The 23,234-nt window shown below is 38.7% G+C and overlaps 2 protein-coding genes and 1 long non-coding RNA gene across 6 annotated transcripts in view; 2 read left to right on the forward strand and 1 right to left on the reverse strand.

Annotated features, from left to right (window-relative positions):
- The window catches only part of MAP4K3 (mitogen-activated protein kinase kinase kinase kinase 3), a 204,703-nt gene extending 196,869 nt beyond the window's left edge, over positions 1-7,834 (forward strand). For 2 of the 4 annotated variants that reach the window (XM_042933182.1, XM_042933183.1), the window contains 3 exons: positions 3,064-3,134; positions 5,673-5,728; positions 6,403-6,598. In XM_042933182.1, coding sequence (XP_042789116.1) covers positions 3,064-3,134; positions 5,673-5,728; positions 6,403-6,490 — 215 coding nt within the window. In that variant the 3' untranslated portion in view covers positions 6,491-6,598. Of the gene's footprint in view, positions 1-3,038; positions 3,135-5,672; positions 5,729-6,402 lie in introns of all 4 variants that reach the window. The other 2 variants (XM_042933181.1, XR_006200872.1) reach the window with 2 other exon arrangements.
- LOC122216392 lies at positions 2,901-11,062 on the reverse strand. Its single transcript, XR_006200873.1, has 4 exons — positions 10,983-11,062; positions 8,989-9,121; positions 4,484-4,835; positions 2,901-4,354 (listed from the first exon to the last, which is right to left on the reverse strand). It is a non-coding gene; the product is annotated as an uncharacterized LOC122216392 (long non-coding RNA).
- A 200-nt stretch (positions 11,063-11,262) lies between these two features.
- The window catches only part of CDKL4 (cyclin dependent kinase like 4), a 48,252-nt gene continuing 36,280 nt past the window's right edge, over positions 11,263-23,234 (forward strand). The window contains exon 1 of the mRNA XM_042933184.1: positions 11,263-11,349. The gene's annotated coding sequence lies outside the window, so the exon portion shown is untranslated. The remainder of the gene's footprint in view (positions 11,350-23,234) is intronic.

The following is a 23,234-nucleotide window of genomic DNA, read 5'->3' on the forward strand; positions in this document are numbered from 1 at the left end:
TACTTAAAAAATAATAAAAAAATATTCATGTTTCATGGTCAGATTCTGCCATTAAAGTCGAGAACAAGATAAGAATATGTGCTATCATCACATTTGACATTGTCTTACTAGACAAGGAAACTATGAGGATTAGAAAAAAGTAAAAGATCCTTTTTTGCTGATGATATGATTATATGGACTGTATAGCTCTCTGAGTAAACTGCTGGAATTAGTAAGAGAATTCAGAGTTGCTAGATATGACTCACACCAATAAATAGCTTTTTGATATGCCAGTAATTAGGAAATTAATAGAAAAAAAGATCTCACTGACGATGGCAATAAGATAAGAAATTTGGAAATACATGTAATCAAAATATGTTTAAGACCATTATTTAGGAAATTCCAAGTTACTGTTTGAAAGCATAAAAGATTTGAACGAATGAAGAACTATACCGTGTCTGTGAATATGAGAAAGGTGTCAGTTCTTTATAAGTTAAACCACAAATTTGGTTCGTTTAAATAAAAATCCTGGGGCGCCTGGGTGGCTCAGTTGGCTAAGCATCTGACTTTGGCTCAGGTCATGATCTCGCGGTCCCTGAGTTCAAGCCCTGCGTCTGGCTCTGTGCTGACAGCTTGGAGCCTGGAGCCTGCTTCGGATTCTGTGTCTCCCTCTCTCTCTGCTCCTCCCCTGGTTACTCTGTGTCTCTCTCTCAGAAATAAATAGACATTAAAAAACATTTTTTTTTAAATCCCAATAAAGTGATTTGTGCCATATGATAAGCTGATCTAAAAATTCATGTGACACACAAAAATAAATTCAAAATGGATGAAAGACCTAAATGTGAGACCGGAAACCATCAAAATCCTACAGGAGAAAACAGGCAGCAACCTCTTTGACCTCAGCCACAGCAACTTCCTACTTGACATGTCTCTGAAGGCAAAAGTGAACTATTGCAACCTCATCAAGATAAAGAGCTTCTGCACAGCAAAGGAAACAATCAACAAAACTAAAAGGCAACCAACGGAATGGGAGAAGGTATTTGCAAATGACCTATCAGATAAAGGATTAGTATAAAAAATCTATAAAGAACTTACCAAACTCAGCACCCGAAAAACAATCCAGATGTGAAGAAATAGGCAGAAGACATGAATTGACACTTTTCCAAAGAAGACATCCATTTGGCAAACAGACATATGAAAAGATGCTCAATATCACTCATCATCAGGGAAATATAAATCAAAACCACAATGAGATACCACCTCACACCGGTCTGAGTGACTAAAACTAACAACTCAGGAAACATCAGGTGTTGGCGAGGATATGGAGAAAGGGGAACCCTCTTGCTGTGTTGATGGGAATGCAAACTGGTGTATCCACTCTGGAAAACAGTGTGGAGGTTCCTCCAAAAATTAAAAATAGAACTGCCCTACGGCCCAGCAATTGGACTACTAGGAATTTATCCAAAGGATACAGGAGAGCTGATTCAAAGGGACGTGTGCACCCCAGTGTTTGTAACAGTGCTATCAACAATAGCCAAATTAAGGAAAGAGCCCAGATGTGCTTCAACTGATGAATAGATTAAGAAGATGTGGGGTGTGTATGTGTGTGTATGTATATATGTGTATACATACATGTATGTATACATACACACATACATACATACACAATGAAATACTAAGCGATGGAAAAGAATGAAATCTTGGCATTTGCAACAATGTGGATGGAACTAGAGGGTATTATGCTAACCAAACTAAGTCAGTAAGAGAAAGATCTCATGATTTCACTCATATGTGGAATTTGAGAAACATAACAGATGATCATAGGGGAAGGAAAGATATAACTAGAAAGGGAGGCCAACCATAAGAGACTCTTAAATACAAAGAACAAACTGATGGTTGATGGGCATTAAGGAGGGTGCTTGTTGGGATGAACACTGGATGTTGTATGTAAGTGATGAATCACTGGAATCTATTCCTAAAGCTAAGACTATGCTGTATGTTAATTAACTTAAGAATAAATTTATTAAAAAAAAAAAAGGAAAAAAAATAAAAATTCATGTGAAAGAGTCAAAGGCCAAGAACAGTAAAATAAATTTGGATGAATACTTGCCCTACTCAGTATTGGAACTTTTATAAAGCTATAGTGATTAAGACAGTGTGGGATCAGACGGATAAAAAAGTAGAAGAGTGGCACCAGAAGAGAAGGCTCAGAAGTGGACCTACATGTAAATGGAAATTTATAGCATAAATATGTCAATGGAAAATGGTGGACTGTTCAGCAAATGATGGTGATGCAATTGCTTATCTGTAGGAAATAAAATTAGATGTCTTCCTCACTGAATACACACAAAAATATGTATTAAATATGTAAATATTAAAAGCAAAACTAAAATTTTTAAAAAGTATGCCTGTGTCCCATTAATTCTGTTTCTAGAATTAGAAAAATTTGCACACGTATTAAAGAAGAGGTACAGAATGTTTATTACAGATCAAAAACCTAGAAACAGTTCAAATGTTCACCATACCCCACGTATGAAAGTCGGAAACAGTTGATACAAAGTTTGATATTGTGTAGTAATAGTAAAAACATGCATGAGAATGACAAGCATCAAATTTATAATAGCGGATATGTCAGGGGGAAAGGAAGGCCTGGAATGGACGGGGCCAGCTGCTCGGGCTGTACTCAGGTGCTGGCTGAATTTGGTTGTATTTTAAACGAAAGGCATATAATGGCAAAATGTCAGGATTTGAGAGTTGAGTGGTAGATACATATGTTTCTGTGCTCTTCTCATGTTTTTCGGTATGTTTGAAATATTTTATAATGTTGTCATTTTCTCAAAACAAAAAGTTTCTGTAACAAAACAATATTTTCAATGAATCTTCTTTTTTCTTGCCAAAAGATGACTCAGTTCTGTCTGGTATATGTATATTTTTAATTTCAGTAGTAAAGATGCCATGTAAACATGGAATAGCTGACATTAGTTCTTAATGGAAGTACTGCTGTGCAAGATAGAGGGACAGAATGATGCTTATCGGTTGAACTTTTGTACTATTAACAGTAACTGAGCTGTTCTTGCCTGCTAGTTTGCCTACAAGACAGTGTGCTAGCTTTCTGGAAACATGGAATGCAAGGTAGAAGTTTTAGATCTAATGAGGTAAGTAGTCTTTTCAAAATTATGTCCATTAAATAGGCATGAAACTATCAGATTCTACTTCAAACAATTTTCTTTAACTTTGCCAAGTTCCTAATGGATGCGAGGAACACTTGATATGCTCGCTGTTGATGTTCAGTGTATTCAGTCTGGTGACGAGGTTCATAGCGTCTGCTCTGCAGCCACCTCTCTTTCTGCATTCACCCAAACGACTTCAGTGCGCATTTTGTGTGCAACCACATACTCACTTGTATATTCGGGACAAGAATTTCCTAATACTGCTAAAAGTGATTTCCTCGCAGCTCTCCAACTCTCCCAGCCCATCCCTTGGAACAAGAGTGCAGATGCTGGCTCTCCCCGTCTTGAGGCACCATTTCTACTTTGGATTTCAGAAATGATGACCAGAGCAGGCTTATAAGTCAAGGATCCCACATTCCTCTCCAGCCACCTTGCCTCCTATTTCTCTTACCCTCCTTCAGTTGGCATTTATAAGACTCTTTGCCCCTTTTTCTTCCTACCTAAATTTAACTCCAGGAACAATTTAACTCCCAAGTCTTGTGAGTCAGTTCAGCTCACCATTTCCACCAGAGAGTGCTGGGGTTACAGACATTGTACTTGGCCCCGGGAATATTACAGGCAAGTGAAACCAGAAACTCTCCCAGTACCCCCAAATCAGTCTTAGCAGTATAACTTTCACTTGAACATTAGAGGGAAACGAAAACCTTCGGCTCCTCAAGCAAGAAAGCTCGTTTATGCCCCAGACTGTCATTCTGAGCTCAGAGCATTTCTGCTAACCAAGTGGGCAGCGTAGTAGAGCGACCGTCAGCATGCGTTCCAGAGTTGCGACGCCAGGTTCGTTTCTCCGCCCTGCAGTTTAGTACATGTAGCCGTGACATGTCACTTAGCTCCTTTTCATTTTCAAATGGGAGATAACAATCGTACTTATTACTTCATGGGATGATTAAGGGAAAGGAAGCATGCGATGTGATTGGCATAATGCCTGATTTACAGTACGTATTCGATAAAAATCCAAGGAGCGCCTGGCTGGCTCTGTCGGTACAGCATTCGGCTTTTGATCTTAGGACTGTAAATTTGAGCCCCACGTTGAGTTGTAGAAGTTACTTAAAAATAAAATCTTAGAGAAAATACAGTTCGGGCTAATATGTTCCTAGCAGTAATTCCCACAAGAGGGTTCACTTCTCAGGAAGATGTTTTAAAATCATCTGTGGAAATTGAACAGGGAATTAAGAACAGTCAACAACTAGTAAACACTAGGCAGAGAAAGAAAGGCACCATAGGCAGGATACAAGAGAACAGTTTTTACAAAAAGACAAGGTTGCCCCCAAAATCACCTGAGGGGCTTCTTCAAAGTGCGCCGGTAGCCCTTACTGAGTACTGCTTGTCCAAAAACATGTCGAAGATCAGTCATGAGCACGATTACTGAAGTGAGCATGTTGTATCCTTCAGGTGTGCTGGGTTCCAAAAGAGTTGAGAATCCCTGATGTTTCCAGAATAACTAATTGTAGAGGTACTAATGCAATGGGGAGAAGTTACTGCCATTATAATTTGGAATGTTTCGCATTCAATAAGCAAAAGGAGTGGGTCTTTCTTCTGTAGACATATCTTTAACTCTCCAGCTGGTAATCGGTCACACTGAAGACTTCCTGAAGGCTGTATGCCATCAGAAAACACTATTTCAAGAGACTGGGGGGGGGGGGGGGGGGCGGTGGATATGGGAAAGAAAAATCCTCTGTTGAGCACTCCCATAGCTAGGCATTATACCCACTGATACTTTTAAGAATACTGCACAAGACTACCGCAGAGTAGATATTTTCTCTCCTGTTTTGCAGAAGACAAAACCATTTTCAACAAAATTACGTACCTTGCCCAGTGTCATAGCTAGTAAGTGGGATTCAAATTCCAGTCTTGAGTTTGTCCCATCATGCCACACTGCAGCCTTTTAAAAGTAAAAGGGCCCGATCAAAGTGGCTTGCTGCTGCAGTGGCCTTGCTGTTAGCATTAACCTAACTGACAAAAGGTTTTTGTTAAATAAATGGACTGGGTGCTTGCTTTTAAAGTTTTCCCTTGAGGTCTAGAATTTTGTTTTGTTTTGTTATGTTTTTATTTAACTTCCGGTTAGCTAACATACAGTGTAATAATAGTTTCGGGAATAGAATTTAGCAGTTCATCACTTACATGTAACACCCAGTACTCATCGTAACAAGTGCGCTCCTTAGTATCCACCACCAATTTAGCTCCTCCCGCCTGCCCACCTCCCCTCCAGCAACCTCAAGTTCTGTAATTTAATAAGTAAATGGTTTTCCTATTCTCCTATTTTAGGATTAGTTTGAAATTAGCCATGTTTTTCCTAGGCTAACAAATTGACGTATCTCTGTGCTGACTTAACAAGTTAACAGTCATATAGGGATCTGTTTTCATCTTAGGAATTATGTTTCTTTTCAATAGAGTTATAAATTAAATGCCCATATAAAATTGTGTGCCTTTAACTTTGGAAATTAAATTTATATTTTAATTGAACAGGTAACACAAGAAATTTCAGATAACACAAGAATTTTTAGGCTGCTTGGATCCGACAGGTATGGAAAGGGGTTGTACTAAAAACATAGTACTAAATGTGTTTTATAAAATCCAGCATGAAACTGATTTCATTTTCAAGGGAATTGAAATTTCTACAGTAATATATTGAACATTGTATTTTTCACACCAAAGAATCCACAAGTCAGGAAGTTATAAAGCCTTTGAGAATGTACCTGCTGTTCCAAGTAACAGGAATATATAGATCTGTCAGTACTAATTTTGCATTACGGTGCTGTCCAAAGTGTGGCTTACAGCACAAGAAAGAAGAAATACCATATGCTGACAAATAAAACTTTTTGGTTTTAGCGCCAGATAGAATTTTTAGGTTCTATTCTGATATATTTCCTGTTTCTTGAATGACAGATTGTTTTATACTTTATGAGAATTAAGTTCCCCCAAATTATTCCAAACACAGGTTTACCCACCCCCTGCTCCCTGACTCTTAAAACAGCACTGGCTTAGAGGTGGGAGTTGGTGGGCAGCAAAATTACTTACCGGAGCTGGAATTGGTTCTTTAACTATAATGATTTGCAAATGATGGTCTGCCCACAAATCAAATAAACAGTATTTTATAGAGGCATAAAATGAAGAAGTAATGGAAACTGTTTCTGCTGACATTAGTTTTCAAGAATAACTTTGTTCTGCTACATGTTTTTTTGTTTATTACTTTTAGGGTCGTGGTTTTGGAAAGTAGGCCAACTGATAACCCCACAGCAAATAGCAATTTATACATCCTGGCGGGTCATGAAAACAGTTACTGAGAAATGTTGTGCTTTGACAGTTAACGCCAGAAAAGAAGGACACTACCGCGGCAACATTAACGAATGCTTGAAGCTGTACAAAGGCTGCAGTGACCTGGCTTCAGTTACTTGTAATTTATTGTGGCATGAGACAAGATGGGGGAAATTTCTGTTTTAAGTGGTATGGATATATTTAGCATATTGAACCACACAAGTGCTTAATTCATTGTTAATGTAATCTTTGTACATATAGGCAGTATTTTTCTGTGAAACTTCATATTGCTGAAGACATACACTAAGAATTTATGTAGATAATGTACTTTTATGAGATGTACAAGTGAGTGTCTTATCTGTACAGATGTAAATGTTGATGAAAAATGCAATTGGGGTTAATATTTTAAGAATTCTTTAGTATATTCTTGGGTGTGGCTATATTACAAAACGGGATGCTGGCAATGAAACAGTACATTTAACACTATTGTATTTTTATTATATGTAATTTAGTAATATGAATATAAATCTTGTAACTTCCAAATTGTAATGGAGGCTATAATCATTTTATAATCTTGTTTTTAATTTTAATGCAAGTACACTGGTGTTTATATTTGCACAGAGTATTGATACGTGATGTATTAAGTCACAAAAGTAAGCTGTGACAATGTCAATATGCATTTGGCCCCACAACATCTTTTTTAAATGTCTTTGGATTGTTTTCTATGTGAAACAAACCAATTAACCACCTGTTGTAGTAACTGGTCTTTTTATATTTAAGCAGAATCCTGTAAGATTGTTTGTGCTTAAAAATATACCTTTGAAAAAATTTTGAATCACAGAATAGCGGTACCTATAATAGTGACGCTGCAATTGTTGTCAGAATTACAGTGTGCACAAAGAATAAATCAGCGTTATTAGAGTCCACACTAAACATTTCATATAGTCACGTTGAAGAACTATAACATTCCATCGAGTGGAGTGGTTCAAATTTCTAGTGGGATTTTTACTTTGGTTGGCCTTATTTTATGCTCATTTTCCTATTTCTTTTGACTTAGAGTATTAATACATGGCCAAAATAATTTAGTTACTACCTCATATAAACAATATAATGGTTACTACACATCACAGGAACTTAGCTTTGGTTTAAAGTCATTTTTGATTGCTTTTTTCCAATGGAATATGTATATACCAAGTTTTAGCAAAAATGCACACTCTGGCTCTTTTTTGGTATATGTACTTTATATTTTAATGTGGGTATATACACTAGGAACAAACTAAATTGTGATTTATGGTCTTCACTTATTTTAATTGATAATGCTTTTAAATATGTTTTTGATTGTACATAGTGTAAAATAAACATGTTTTTTAACACACGGTTGTACAGTAGCTTGTTATCTGGCTTAATCTATATAGAGTAAGACTAAACTATATTAAGGAGAAAAAAACGTTTACTTATTCTGCATACCCATTCTGGTCCCTCAGATCATATTTTTATTTGATCTGTCATCTCAGTTTCATAAAGGGGCATCATCTATAGAATCTTCAACTTTCTGATGAGGAAGATCAAAACATCCATAGTCTTAGGAAGCAGGTGTCGGCAAACATTCCTCATCCCAATCCTGCTCACCATCTGCTTTTTGTAAATAAGGTTTTATTGGAACACCACACCACATACTCATTTATGTGTTGTCTGTGGCTGGATTTGCTGTACAGTGACCGAGGTGAGTGGTTCCGAGAAAGCTGTATGGCTTACAGAGCCTTAAATATTTACCAACTGGCCCTTTATAGAAAATGTTGCCGACTCCTGGGTTACAGAAAGGAAGGGGACAGTGTTGGGGAATGCAGTTCTGGAGGTTAAGGAAGGGGACACTTGGGTGGGAAGAACTGGATTGTGTGTCATGAGGCGCCATTTCTACTCTTGTTAGTTTCACTACCCTTCTCTGTGACTTTAGGGAATTTACTTGACTCTAGAACAGTTTCCTTATTTAAAAACATGACTCTAAGTCATATAGGTATAACATTATCATCAGTTTGTTGAAAAACAGAGACTCATGGAATTGATTTTCAAGAAATCAAGAGCTGTTCTTGGCATTTATTGACAAGGCTGTCGATCCTTTTTCTGGGCCAGTTTTTTCTAGTTTCCAAGTCCTATATGTTACATAAAGGGTCACATCTCAAAAAAGATTCAGCCATCCTATTTAATTGTCAAACAGAATTCTTCCCAGAAATGCAACTGGTTTGTAGGTCACTCATGGGCTTTTTAAAAATGTGGACCCCTGGAATCACTCCCTGGGGATGAGGCCCAGTGACATACTATTTTTATAAAGTTGTACAGATTATTCTGATGTGCAGCCCCTGTGTGGGAAACACTGGTTGACTTGAATTTAAATCAGTTTTCTGAGGGTGGTCCAAGGATCACATGCCTCAGAATAATCTGATGACCCTTAAAAATGCAACTTTGTAGCTCTACCTGGTAAGTTTTGACTAAGGATCTTTATTCACTCAAAAGGAAAAGAGCCACTCACCTGAATGTTGGAAACAATCTATTTCATCTTCATTAAACAATCTATCTCGTGAGCTAGTTTCTTAGACATTAGTGTTGAGATGAGATTGGTTGTTTCTGGGCCCATTGCCATCATTCAGCTTGCAAGTGCGCCACTGATTTCAGAAGAGATCAGGAAATAAAGAACAAATAGCGGTTTTCACCATTGTTAGAAAGAGATGAAAATGTGTGCTATAGAAAATACTAGGTAAGCACTAAGAGTCTGACTTGAGGGAATATGGTAAGTGCCCAGGGCTGTGTGCCAGGTGGCTATCCTACATGCTTTATATAGATTCTCCCACTAGAGCACCACAACAGCCCAGTGAGTAGGTATTGTTAATGCTCTTTCACAAATGAAGGAACAGGCACATACAGCTTAAACAACTTGCCTAAGAATAAAGCTGGTAAGTGATAGAGCTAGGATTTAAACCCAGGCCACTTAGTTCAGAGTGCATACTCTTTAAGTACCACACTAAAGTATGTATTCCACAGAATACAAGCAATATATATATCCACTGCCCTCTAAAATATAAGCATTTTCCCCCCAGGAAATTAGATTTATTTTCACCAGGAGTTGAATTCCAAATTCTGATTCTCACTGTGTCTTGCAACAAGAGAAATTAACTTTCTGTCTTAATTTATTTTTGCTTTGTCAGAAAGCATTTTCTTTATTCAAAGTGTTTCGTATTAGAATAAGAGGATTTGCATAAAATTACAACTAAAGCTTAAGTAAGTGTAGTCAAAGCTCATTGCAAAGACGTATGTGTGTGTGTGTGTGTGTGTGTGTGAGAGAGAGAGAGAGAGAGAGAGAGAGAGACTCCATTATTTAACCAACTTCTATTGATAATTTTCAGTGTATCCAGACACTTCACTGGCACTGGAGAAAAGATGGAAAAGGCGGCATTTCCAGTATTCAAGGAGCCCATTTGGTTGAAAAGCGATAAAGAAAGGTACAAAAGGCTGCACCGAATTCTGCTTTGGGAGAAGGAAAGCCTTTATGCAGAAAGTTCTATATAATCCAGGTGGTTGATGGAGGAATAGTTTATGAAGTGCAGGAGAAAAGGGTAGCAAGCTGTAGGCTAGATCTTGAATGCAGATGCAAGGAACAGTGGTGATACATGCAGCTGAGTTTAAGGTGCCTGGAGCACAGCAACAGGGCATGAAGCTAGAAAACAGGTTGGGCCTGACTGTAGAGGGCTTCCGCACGAGAAAGGAGCTCTAGTAGTCTATAGTTTCAGGAACTTCGTAGATGGAACACATGACCATGGAAACAGGCCGCTGGGTTTTCGCGTAGTGATCACCTGTGTCCTTACTGAGAAAATTTTCTACAGCATGATGAAGGCAGAAATGGGTAGATGTGAGTTTAGGTAGATTTGAGGGTATGCTTGGTCTTGAAGGAGAAAGGAGATAAACATTTCTGGCTTTGTTTTCTAAGCAACTGAAGGCAATGGAAAACTGAAGATGAGAAAAAGGGAGTAGAGCGACCTGAAGGAAGAAGGGGAAGTATGGCCACCCCAATCCGGCATGATGGGGAGCATTGTATTGATGCTGAACAAAGTATGTATGTGCTCATTAACATAGCATTTTTAAGTTCCTGTTTGGAAACAAGAAGAGTAAGCTTTGGCAAAAATGATACTGTCCAGCGTTCATCACATTATTTGCCTGACTTGCTTCCTCACTGGCTGGCAAATTGGTCTCTCTCTGAATCAGCTCCACATACTACTACCCTGCTCGCTGAATTATGAAAACGGCAGCAACGTGTACCATAGCTAATAGCTGCCTGTCACGGATAAGCCTCCAGAAGTTTGCTGAAAAGCTATTTGGACAATAAAAGCAGGACTGGAAAGTCCTGACTAATAACAGAGGATCTGACAAACTGAAAGTCTCTGCCCAGGCAAGGAAACAGCCTCATTTCAACGTTTACATGCGCTTAATTTTAGTGCTCTTGAGGACTCGGAGAGGAACAGGACTTCGTACAATCAAGTGTTACTGGACAAGTAGCTTAAATATTTCCTGAGCGCCTTCTTCGGGGCCCTTTCGGGGTTCCAGAGAAGAAGCTTCTCCTGTGTCTGCACTACGACGTTGCGGCCCTGCCAGACGTTGCCCACCGACACAAGGCGGCGGGGCCACGGCTTCCCCTGCAGCAGGTGCGGCGGCGGGGGCGGGGAGACCTCTCCGGAAGTCGCCCTGCCCGCGCGCCCTGAGCGTCCGGTTGCCCGGGAGACGCCGCGGCCGTCCGCTCCGCCGTCGCCGTGCGGGTGGCTGCCTGCGCACAGCGACCCCCGCCGGGTTGGGGCCGCTCGGGGCTGCGCGAGATTACGTCGCCACCGTCCGGGTCCGCGCCGTAAGTGGAGGCGCTAGCGGTGGGTCGGGGGCCTGCGGGCTGGCGCGAGGGGCTGATGGCGAGAGAAGTGGGGTCTGCTCGCACGCTGCCAGAGAAGGGAGAGTTCCCGAGGGCAGGGGAGCGGGCTGCCCTCCCCTCTGGGAGCCTCCGGAGGGACGGGGAGGGTGGGGGCGAGGGGCTAGAGGTGACAGGGTGCTCCCGCCAGCCTCACGCCCCACCCGCTGCGGCTCCCTAGGAGCTAGAGGGAGATGCGGTCCTGGAGTGGCGAGCGGCGGCGGGAAGGTGGCAGAGAGGCGGCGGGGGCGCACCCGCGCTTTGGGAGACCCTTGTGTGGCCGAGAGGCTGAACTGCCATTGAAGGGTCGAGACCTCTTCAGAGGCCTGGAAATAAAGAGGACTATGCCAAGCTTCCAGATATGCGTATAGATGAAATGTGGTGGTTGTTGTTTTTTTTTTTAAACAAAATTAGTTTCTTGGGTTATATAAATTATATGGTCTTCTGGTTTCCTGGGGAGTGCTTTCAATTCATCTGTGCCATCACCAAGACAAGCTTATTAACAGGTGTGTGTACGTACTTTCGAGGTTCTGTAATTCAGGGTTATGTTCATAAGATAGATGCAGATGGGTCTTGCATCTGACTTTCCGGGTCAGTTTTATAAAGACGAATACTGCAAGTTTGGTTGCACTGGAAACACTACTAACAACATAGCACATGGTGAGTTGAAGTCTGCAGAATCCAGCTGGTCTGGCCTGGTCTTGAAAAGGTCTCCTTTCCCCCTAATTCCTAACGCCACCATTTACACCAGTTTCTTATAAACGTCAGGAAATGTGTCAGTATTTTTTCACCCCATTACTCTCCTGTTTCTTAATTTTGTTTTTCTTCCCCCTGCGCATTCCATAGGCTTGCTTGAGCCCTCAGGACCTGCTTTGTGATACAACCATGGAAAACAATCTGCCTCCCAGTGTTTTCTCTGTTTCTGTGTGCATTTCCTTAAGACTAAGGAAATTAAAAAGAAAACTTTCAAAGAATTTAATGATCCACTCAAGTATCGTATCCATCTTTCTGAATTTACCAGTGGGCCTAAGTGTATATCTGTTTTTACCTTTATACACAGAACTTCATGAATTTAACAGATGTTTGGTAAATTGTGAAGTCAGGAGACCCCATAGCCAAGATAGATAGATAGATAGATAGATACACATATATATACATATATATATATATATATATGTATATATATATATAGAAGGTCACTAAGGACAGTGAAAAATATTTTCAACCAATTTCATCTATTCCCTGGCAATAGCTATATCACTGCCTAATCTTGATTTCCTGCCCAAATACTGTATTAACAACCAAAACGTGATTATTTCCTTTGCTTAAAAGACCGTGATTTCACATAATTAGCAGAAAGGTTAGAGAATAAAATTACGGAAGGACTTCAATAGGTTTAGTACCTGCCATGTGCCAGCCGATGGGCTAAGGATGCAAGTCGGATGTAATGAATAATGCGTAAAAAAGGAGTGGGGAAGTCATGAACACAGTGTGTGTGCAGAGAAAGATTGGGGTTGGGGAAGGCTAAGAGAAAGGACATTTGAATTGAATTGCAAAAGATGAGGATTTCAGGATCAGACCTTCCCAGCAGTGGCATAAGCAGAGACAGATCTGAAAATGTCTGGGGAAGAATCTGAGGAGCATTGTGGGAAAGGTCCATTGGGACCAGAGTGTAAAGGACTGTAAATATCATACTGTAATCTGAAGTTTATTCTGTGGCATTAGAGGCCATAGGACATTTCTGAGGAAAGGCAACATCTGAGGATATTGATGTTTGAGAAAGATGTCTTTGGTGTAATGGAAGTTGATATGCAGGAGAAAAGTGAGTTAAGACACTTCAGTCCCACCATATATAGGTTTTTTAAATAGCTGCATTTTGATATAATAATTTCAAACTTGAAAGAATAGTACAATGAACTCCCATACATCTATGTGATTCATTAATTATGCTCCATTTGTCTTATCATTTCCTTCCTGTCTCTCCATGTATAAATACATGTATATTAATTTTTCTGTCTGTACCTTTTGAGAGTAAGCTACAGACATCATGCCCCTTTACCCTTACGTATAGTTCAGGTATATTTCCCAAGAACTAGGCCATTTTCTTACATAACCACAGTACGGATTACATAAATCAGGAAATTCAGTACCTATTCCACAGTCAATATTTAATTTTTTGTTTTTACATTTATTTATTTTTTTTTTATTTTTTTTTAAACGTTTATTTATTTTTGAGACAGAGAGAGACAGAGCATGAACGGGGGAGGGTCAGAGAGAGGGAGACACAGAATCCGAAACAGGCTCCAGGCTCTGAGCTGTCAGCACAGAGCCCGACGCGGGGCTTGAACTCACGGACTGCGAGATCATGACTTGAGCCGAAGTCGGCCGCTCAACCGACTGAGCCACCCAGGTGCCCCTTACATTTATTTATTTTTGAGAGACGGAGAGAGACAGAGCACAGAGGAGGAGGGGCAAAGAGAGAAAGAGACACAGAATCTGAAGCGGGCTCCAGGCTCTGAGCTGTCAGCACAGAGCCCAATGCAGGGCTCGAACTCACAGACTGTGAGATCACGACCTGAGCCGAAGTCGGACACCTAACCAACTGTGCCACTCAGGCGGCACCACAGCCGATATTTAGATTTCATCAATTAGCCCAAGTATAATTCTTTATAGTTATCCCATTCAAAAATTCAATTTAGCATCACACATTGCATTTCCTTTTCAATCTTTTTAGTCTCCTTCATTCTGGAACAGTTCTTTGACCTTTGCCTTTTATGACCTTAACATTTTTTTAAGAACATGGGCCAGTTGTTTGTAGGATGCCAAAGTAAATTTGTCTACTGTTTCCTCGTGATCCGATTCAGGCTTTGCATTTTGGGCAGCGGTACCACTGAGGAGATGCTGGGTCCTTCTCAAGGGTACATTTGCCTTTTCTAGAAATTTCATGTAAATGGAATCATATAATATGTGTGTGGGTGGGGAGTTGTCTGGCCTCTTTCACATAGCATATGTTTTCAGTTTTATTTTTTTATGCTCATCACACTATAGTATGAATCAATACTTTCCTTTTAATGCTGAACAAGTATATCATTGCATGGATTTTCATTCATTAGTTGATGGGCATTTAGATTGTTTTTAATGGGAGCTCTTATGAATAATGATACTATAAACACTTGCATACATGTCTTTGTATAGACCTATTTTTATTTTTCCTGGATAGATACCAAAGAGTGGAAGTGCTGTTTCTGTTTAACTTTTATTTTAAATTTGTGTTTAACTTTTAAGATATTACCAAACTGTTTTCCAATGGGACTGCGCCATTTAGCCTTCCTACCATTAATGTGTGAGAGTTCCAGTTTCTATGCATCCTTATCAATCCTGGATATTGTCACTCTTTGTCTTTTACTCCTTCTGGTGGGTACATAGTGGTATCTCATTGTGGTTTTAATTTACATTTCCTAATGACTAATAGCATCCTTTCATTTGCTTATTAGACATTCATATATCTTCTCTGGTGAAATATCTATTCAAATCTTTTGTTCATTTCTGGGGTGACTGGCTGGCTCAGTTGGTAGAGCATACAACTCTTGATCTTGGGATCATGAGTTCAAGCCTCATGTTGGGGGTAGAGTTGACTTAAAATCTTTTGTCCATTTTTAACTTGGGTTATCTGGCTGCCTGATGAGTTGTAAGAATGCTTTATGTATTGTGGATACAGATCCTTTTCTTTTTTTTTTAATATTTATTTTATTTTTGAGAGAGAGAGAGACAGAGTGTGAGCAGGCGAGGGGTAGAGACAGAGGGAGACACAGACTCTGAAGCAGGCTCCAAGCTCCAAGCTGTCAGCACAGAGCCCAACTCAGGACTCTAACTCACAAACCGTGAGATCATGACCTGAGCTGAAGTCGGACACTTGACCGACTGAGCAAACCCAGGCGCCCCATGGATACAAATCCTTTATCTAATGTTTTCTTTAGGCTCTGTCTTGTTTTTTCATTTTCTTACTGGGTCAGTTTTTTTGAAGAGCAAAAGATTTTAATTTTGATGAATTCCATTTTATCAATTTTTTTCTTTTATGTATCATGCTTCTGGTGTCGGATCTTAGAAATCTGTGCCTAACTTAAGGTCACAAAGATTTTTCTCTTAATTTTTGCTAGAAGTTGTACAGTTGTAGCTCTTACATTTTGATCTGTGATGCATTTTGAGTTAGTTCTGGTATATTGTGTGAGGTACTTAAGTTTTTTTGTTTTTGTTTTTATTTTATTACATATGTACACCAACTGTCCTAGTATCATTTGTTGAAATGATTGAAATGATTGAAAACAATCTTCTTTTTTCATTGAATTGCCATCGCATCTTTGTGAAAAGCAATTGACTGTAAATAAAAGGGTCATTTCGTGACAGTCCATTCTGTTTCACTGATACATATGTCTGTCTTTATGCCAGTACCATATTCTTTTCATTTACTCTAATTTTATGGTAAAATTTGAAGTCAGGTATTGTAAGTCTTCCAGTTTCTTTTTATTCCAGTTGCTTTGGCTGTTCTGGGTACTGTGAGTTTCCATACCAATCTTAGGTTCATTTTGTCAATTTCTATCCCCCAAAAAGAGTCTGTTGGGAATCCATTTTTGTTGTTTTTGTTGACTTGTTCTCCCCCACCCCCTCCCCCCACCGCCCTTGAGTATCAGAAACACTTTCCTTTTGCTTAACATCCCTCATAATGTTTTAATTGGAAACTGGGCATTTCAGATAATACATCAATGCTGGATTCAAGTTTTCTCCACTAAGGATTTTTTTGTGGGTTGGTTTTTGTGTTTGCAACCTGCCTGTATTCTAGAATCTACCTCCTTCCAAACGTGTGACTGTTGATGTCTGTGTTCAGTTTTTTAATTATTTTAGCCTGGCTTTCTAGGACTCACCACTGTCTGCATAGTTTGGTGGTCACCAATAATTTGAGCAGCAGTGGTACTTAAGCACCTCTAGGCATAGTCCTTCATCCTCTTCCAGTGGACCAGTGTGTGGGTTGGGCACTGCATTCAGAGTTCAGTCAGCCCTCAAATCTGCCTCAGGACCCTACTGGGTCTTCCCTCTGTATGCCTCAGAGTTTCCCAGTTAGCCAGAGATATGTGGAAAGCCAAACTACCCCTTCTGGGGCTCTTCCATGATCTTCCCATAAATTTTTGGCTGGTCTGCAGCTCACTCCACCTGGAAGTACATCCTTAGGCTTACAAAGCTGTGGGGCTTTCCCCTGCTGGTTTCCTACTGAATTTTACTGACAGTCCTGTCACGGGTTTTCAGCCTGTCATGGGTGTGAGCCATATCAAGCACATTTTCCCTTGGAGTAAGGCTTCTGGTTCATGGCCAGTTCACAGTAGTTGTGGCGGTGCCCCTGCTGAGCTGGGGGGATGAGGGTAGAGGAGGAATGGCAGCAGGTCCAGGCAGAAGCCACAGACCCCCATTGTTCTCAAGTGGAATTCTAACTGATCGTGAATAAGTACTTCTCAATTTGTTTTTTACCTTTGGTTGATTTCCAGAGCCCCCACATTGTTATGGGTTGGTTCGGGCTTTCATTTTACTTTTTTGACAATTTTCCCTGGCCTTGTGTTTTCGGAAGAGAATTTACCAACCTCTTTAACCCACAGTAGTCAAAGTCTGACCCCTGGTGCTTTTTTGTGGGATTTTTAAAAAATAAACTTTCTTTATTTCTTATGCAGAAACCACTTTTTTTTTTTTTTAATTTTAATGTTTATTTTATTTTTGAGAGAGAGAGAGAGAGAGAGAAAGAAAGCATGAGCAGGGGAGGGGCAGAGAGAGAGGGAGACACAGAATCCGAAGCAGGCTCCAGGCTCTGAGCTGTCAGCACAGAGTCCGACGCGGGGCTTGAACCCACAGACTGGGAGATCATGACAGATGCTTAACCAACAGACACTTAACTGACTGAGCCACCCAGGTGCCCCAGAAGCCACTTTAAATTCTCAATCTTTAATCAGGTAAATTTTCGTAAATGGTATTTTTCTAGAAAATTATCCATTTCATCTAAGTTTTTAAATACATTTTTATAGATGCCTGCATGGGGCGCCTGAGTGGCTCAGTTGGTTGAGTGTCTGACTTCAGTTCAGGTCATGATCTCACGGTTCGTGAGTTCCAGCCCCATGTGGGGCTCTGTGCTGACAGCTCAGAGCCAGGAGCCTGCTTTGGATTCTGTGTCTTCCTCTCTCTCTGCCCTAACCACCCTCCCTTTCTCTCTCCAAAATAAACACTTAAAAATAAATAAATACATAAATAAATAAAAATATAGATGCCTGCAAAGTAGACTCATGATTTTGAAAAAAAAAAAAATTGTTCTGTTTTATTACCTCTTGTTATTTCTTATTTTGTATATTCATTCTTTCTCCCTTTTTTCTTGAATAAGGTAGTTACAGGTTTGTTTAATTTTTTTAAGGAACTAGGATTTGGGTTTATTAATTAGATCTATTATTTCTGTATTCTCTATTAATTTCTGCTTCAATGTTATTGTTTCTCGTGCTTTATTTTGGTTTATTTTGTAGTTCTTTTTTAGATTATTGCATTTATTTATTATTTTTACTCTTTTATCTTTTCTTCTATATTGTTTTGATCCCTGGATTTTTTCTCTCAATTTCTATATGTCAGGGTGTCTCAATCATGGCATTATGAACTTTTCAGATAGACCATTCTTCTTGTGGGGCTCTGTCCTGGGATACATATTTAGCAGCATTCCTGGCCTCTACACACTCATAACAATCAAAAATGTCTCCAGACATTGAAAAATTCCTCTGAGGAGCAAAATGATCCCCAGTTGAGAACCCCTGCTTTAAATGTATCTCATTGATTTCGATATGTAGTGTTTTCATTATTTTTTTTTTAGTTCCATTATTTCAGTTTGCATTTCCCCCTCTTCCCAATAGGTGTTTAACTGAAGGCTTTTTTAGTTTCTAGGTAGAAGGTCTTTTTTTTATTATATATATATATTTTTTTAATTGGATTAATTTCTAGTTTGATTGTGATCAGAATGTTTTTATAATATTTCTAGTTTTTTACACTTTCTGATGTGTGCTTGAGAAGAAGGTAGATTTTAGATTATCAGAGTATATAATTCAATGTATCTGTCTCCTAAAGATCTACCTTATTGGTTATATTGTTTAGGTATTCTGCATAGTTACATGCTTTTTTGTTTTGTTTTGTTTTTTGTTTTTTGTTTTCCATTGGCCTTGCCTTTTCCTCAAACTGGTGTGTTTAAGTGTCATGATTAATGTGTTTGTATACATGTCTCCTTACATGTCCTAAATAAAGTTTCTGCTTTATAACAGTAATTGCTATGTTATTTGAGGGCTGTTATATCTTCATCGTGAATCGTGGCTTTTAGCATTAAAAACTTCCCCCCCTTCTGTCGTATTTAATGCTTCCTGTAGCTTTAATTCTATTTTGTCATAAATCTCCTTTCTTTATATTTCCATTTGTCCTGAATACCTCTGTTTGTCTTTTTATTTTTAACCTTTCTGAATCACTTTGTCTTAGATGTGTCTCTTGCATATAGCTTATAGTTGAATCTAGCTTTGTGAGCCAAATTGAAATCTTTTTCATTTAATCAATGATTTAAGCCCACACATATTTATTGATATTGATAGTCTTTACCCTGTCATATTGTTTTATATTACAATTTTTACACGTATAATGTTAACCCTGTGTTCTTTCTCATGTATTGTGTTTGATTTTTATTTCTTAGACTTCTTTGGGTATTTTTTTAGTGCTCTCAGTCCATTTTCTTATTTAACTTTTTATTCTCTGGTTTGTCTGTTTTTTTTTTTTTTCAAGTTTATTTATTTATTTTGAGAGAGAGAGAGAACACGCACGTGTAGGAGGGGCAGAGAGAGAGAGAATTCCAAGCAGGCCCCACACTGTCAGCATGGAGCCCAATGCAGGGCTCAAACTCACAAACCGTGAGGTCATGACCTGAGCCAAAATCAAGAGTTGGAGCTTAATCAACTGAGCCACCAAGGTGCCCCTGGTTTGCCTCTTTTTAATGGTGTATTTTACTCCCATCTATTTAGTTATCAATTTATTCTGCTTTCTTTGTTCCCTTTCCATTTTTTAAACAGATCTTTAATTGCATTACCTTCTACATTGTCAGCACTTCTAACTTTTATATATTATTCTTCCACCCTTGTCCCCATCTTTGCTCTAGTCATCAATTAAATATATTAAATGCTCACTATAAATCTCTTCTTGAAGTTTTCCCAATCACCTCTTGGCCGGGTGAAAGTTTCCTCTTGTAGATTCTTTAAGAGGGTTCATGAATATAATATTCCTGGAGGTCTTGCATATTTTAAACTGTTTATGTATGATTTTGCTACTTGAAGGACGGCTTGGTTGAGTGTAAAATCCTTGGCCTTCACTTTCTTCTCTTGAATCTCTTGAAAAGGCTGCTGTTGCACTGTGTCCTCTAGACAAGGTTGGTGTCACTCTGTTTCTCTTATGGCTGCAGGCTATGAGAGTATTTGTTTTGATAGTTTTATTCAAATATGTCCGAGTTGATTGTTCTGATTTAGTTTTGCCAACTACCTGACGGGCCTTTTCTTTATTTTGACTTTGACTTTATTTTGCTGCCAGAAAAATTTCACGGATTATACTTTCAACTATTCGTTCTGTTCCACCATTTTGTTTTCTTCTTCGGAGACTCTAATTACATGTGTTGGGTCTTCTTTGCCTGTCTTCCATTTCAACCACTTTCTCTCTAAACTCTCTTACTTTTTCTTTTCTCATTTTTAATCTCTTAATTGTTGTTCTGTCTTTTTAAAATGTCCCTTATTAAGTTTTCATTGGAATCTATTCTTTCATTGGTGTCTTGTTTTTTAGCCTTTATTTCTGAGATGATTTTGTCTTTTTCTTGTATTTTTTTTCCCTGAGTTCAATCAACTATCTTTTTTTTTCTTATTTATTTATGTTTTTGTTCACTTCTGGTCTTATTTGAATTTCTGATTCCAAGTGCTTTTCATATATCCAGATGAATGTTAGAAGATATTTAAATCGGTTTGGAGTGTTGTGTTAGTTTTCTTCTGCTTCACTGTTAGGTTTTTTGGACATGATTTTCATCAGCTGAAATGTTCCATTCTCATTTCTATTTTCTTCCAATAATAGGTTTGTGTGGAGACCGCTTTCGTCTATTTGATTCCCTGGGCAAGGTTTGGCTTGTGATAGTTGACAGCAGTCCTAGGTCAAGAGAGTCCGCTCTGTCAATGTACCAAAGTGCAGTTTCTTTAATGAGTAGCACTTTTTTTTTTAATTAGGGGCAGAGAGATTTGCATGTCCTTCAGTTTTGGGGTTCTCTTTTGTCGTGCAGGGGCACAAATTTACCCTCTTGCTTCTTTTACTCTTCACTCTCCAGTCTCTGACAGAGATTGGATAAGCCTCTCCCTTCCCTCTTGCCCTTCTCTTCCCCAATAGTGTCACACTGACTGATGCCTTCTCGACATCCGTAACTTTTAAGTCCTTTCCCTGTGGTGACTGCTCTGATCCACTGAGACACTCTCAGTATTTTTGCACTTGTGATGTATTTTCTCTTTGGGTGGGGGGAAGGGGGGATGATTTTAAGTCTATCCCAGGCCCTTCATTTCCTCTCCTGTCTCCTTTACAGTTTTTCCAGATCCCACATTTCTGTATTCGTTCTCTGCAAAGGCTTCTAGTGGGATCCTAGGAAATATCTCTTCCAGAATTTGGAGTGTACTTTTCTACTTAAGTTTTTAAATTCCTCTTTCCTATTATGTTGGAAGCATTTCATTTATGTGCATTTTCTTATTAAGTTTATTTTTATTTAAGAGAGAGATAGAGAGCAAGCCACATGTGGGGCCCAAACTCCCGAACTGTGTGATCATGACCTAAGCCAAAATCAAGAGATTTAGATGCTTAACCAACGGAGCCACTCAGGCGCCCCAATGTTTATGTGGTTTTATTGTTCTGGTTGATTTCTACAGCTTTGTGAAAGACACGTGACAAGATTAGAGTTAGACAGCCATCACTATCCTTGGCTGTCTCAAAGTTCCCCACCATATCCATCTTCACAAACCGTTTAGGTAGAATGTGGAGCAGGTATGTGAACTTTGGGTAGAGGTAGAGGTAGAGGATAAGAAAGAAGGCATTTGGCTTAGAACAAACTGACTTTGAAACGATTCTATTTGTGTAGAGATAGTCATCAAACAGATAGTTGGGCTGTACCTCAGATAAGAGATAGAAATTACTGCTTCTTAAAACTCTGGTAGAGTCCTAGTAGGCTGGAATTAAAGCCATAAATCCCTTTGAGGAATTTCTGTCGTGGTCTAACTCCTGCCTGCATGCTCAGACCCATCTTCCATGAACATATAAGCCCTTTAGAAAGCAGCTACCATTGAGAGGTTAACAGGTAAAGTACTATTTTTCTGGTGTTTTATTTTATCATATTCAAAAGTTTGGTTGATGTGTCTGAGAAATCTAAATATTAGTCTGAGAACTCAATCATTATTAAGCCAGTTAGGGAAAAAAAAAAAGAAAATCATAGATCAATAGATCAAAATATCTATCTAGAGGGAAATAGGAACATAATACATAGACGAACATCATGAGTAAGCTTTCTGGCATATTCATAGTTTCTTCCAGTAACCATAGGGCTTATCGAGTAGGTTAAGTTCATAAATCCACAAAGATCTATACTGATAACTTTCTAAAGCAAATTCCTAGTTTCTACTGTTTTATCACCTGTAACTAGGCTAAAGAACAAATCTATGCATGTTTATATATAAACAGATTTAAGATAATAATACCTATATAAAAATACAGTATAACTGATAGAGATTTCAGAACATAATCTGTGATGAATTTTCCATGTGTTATTTAAGAGTGTATGCTTCATTTTCATTTTCCATGTGTTATTTAAGAGTGTATGCTTCAGTTTTCTCCCTGTAATAAGAAAGAATAGAATCTACAAAAAAAAAAAAAAAAAAAAAAAAATGAGGCATTGTAAAATGGTTTAGTAATAGTCATTTACCAAGGTAAACACTCCCCCAGTTGTGTCTTTCTATGGTGACGGGTGAGAGTAGATGATTTCTTTCTCCATTGAGACAATCTGTGGGTGGAAAAGATGTTAGTGAAGTAAAAAAGAAAAAGAAAGAGGATACTCATTTGAACATGAGAAATCTGAAAAGGGATCACCTCTTTTACTTGACATTTTATGAATACTAAGACCTGGATAAAATGGTTCTCCAAGCTGTGCATTCTTTTGAATTAACTGAGAGGCAGTATAGCCTAGTGATTGAAATTGTGATCTCTGGAGCTTGACTCCCTGGGTTCTAATTCCATACTAGCTTCACCTTGCCTTGGTTTTCTCGTCCATATAATTGGATGAAAATCGCACTTACTTCATAGAATGGTTGTGCAAATTATATGTGATTTTCCTAGGACAATGTTATTTAAGGGCTAGCTCTTATTATCACTATTAGATTATATTAAGATTCTGCTGGATAAAGTGGGGTGGGATTTTTGAGACTTACTTGAATTTTTATATTTTTAATTCCTACACTGATTTCTTAAATTATGGTGGCCTTATTTGTTACTTACCATGTGATCCAGTCACCACAAAATTCACACATGGGTGATGCAGGACCAACAAATTAAATATTTCCATGGACATCATTATGGATATGAAAGCATTCGTGAAAAATTAGAGAAATCTGTCCTCTTTTTTGTGCTTTTTCTTTTCTTTGGGAGCTAAGAATTTAAGGATATGTTCCTTCATACATATAAGAGCCAAGAGCTGGAAAGATTTTGTTACTGTTTTTAATGGC

The sequence above is a fragment of the Panthera leo genome, chromosome A3, assembly GCF_018350215.1.
Source record: "Panthera leo isolate Ple1 chromosome A3, P.leo_Ple1_pat1.1, whole genome shotgun sequence".
Lineage (NCBI taxonomy): Eukaryota > Metazoa > Chordata > Mammalia > Carnivora > Felidae > Panthera > Panthera leo.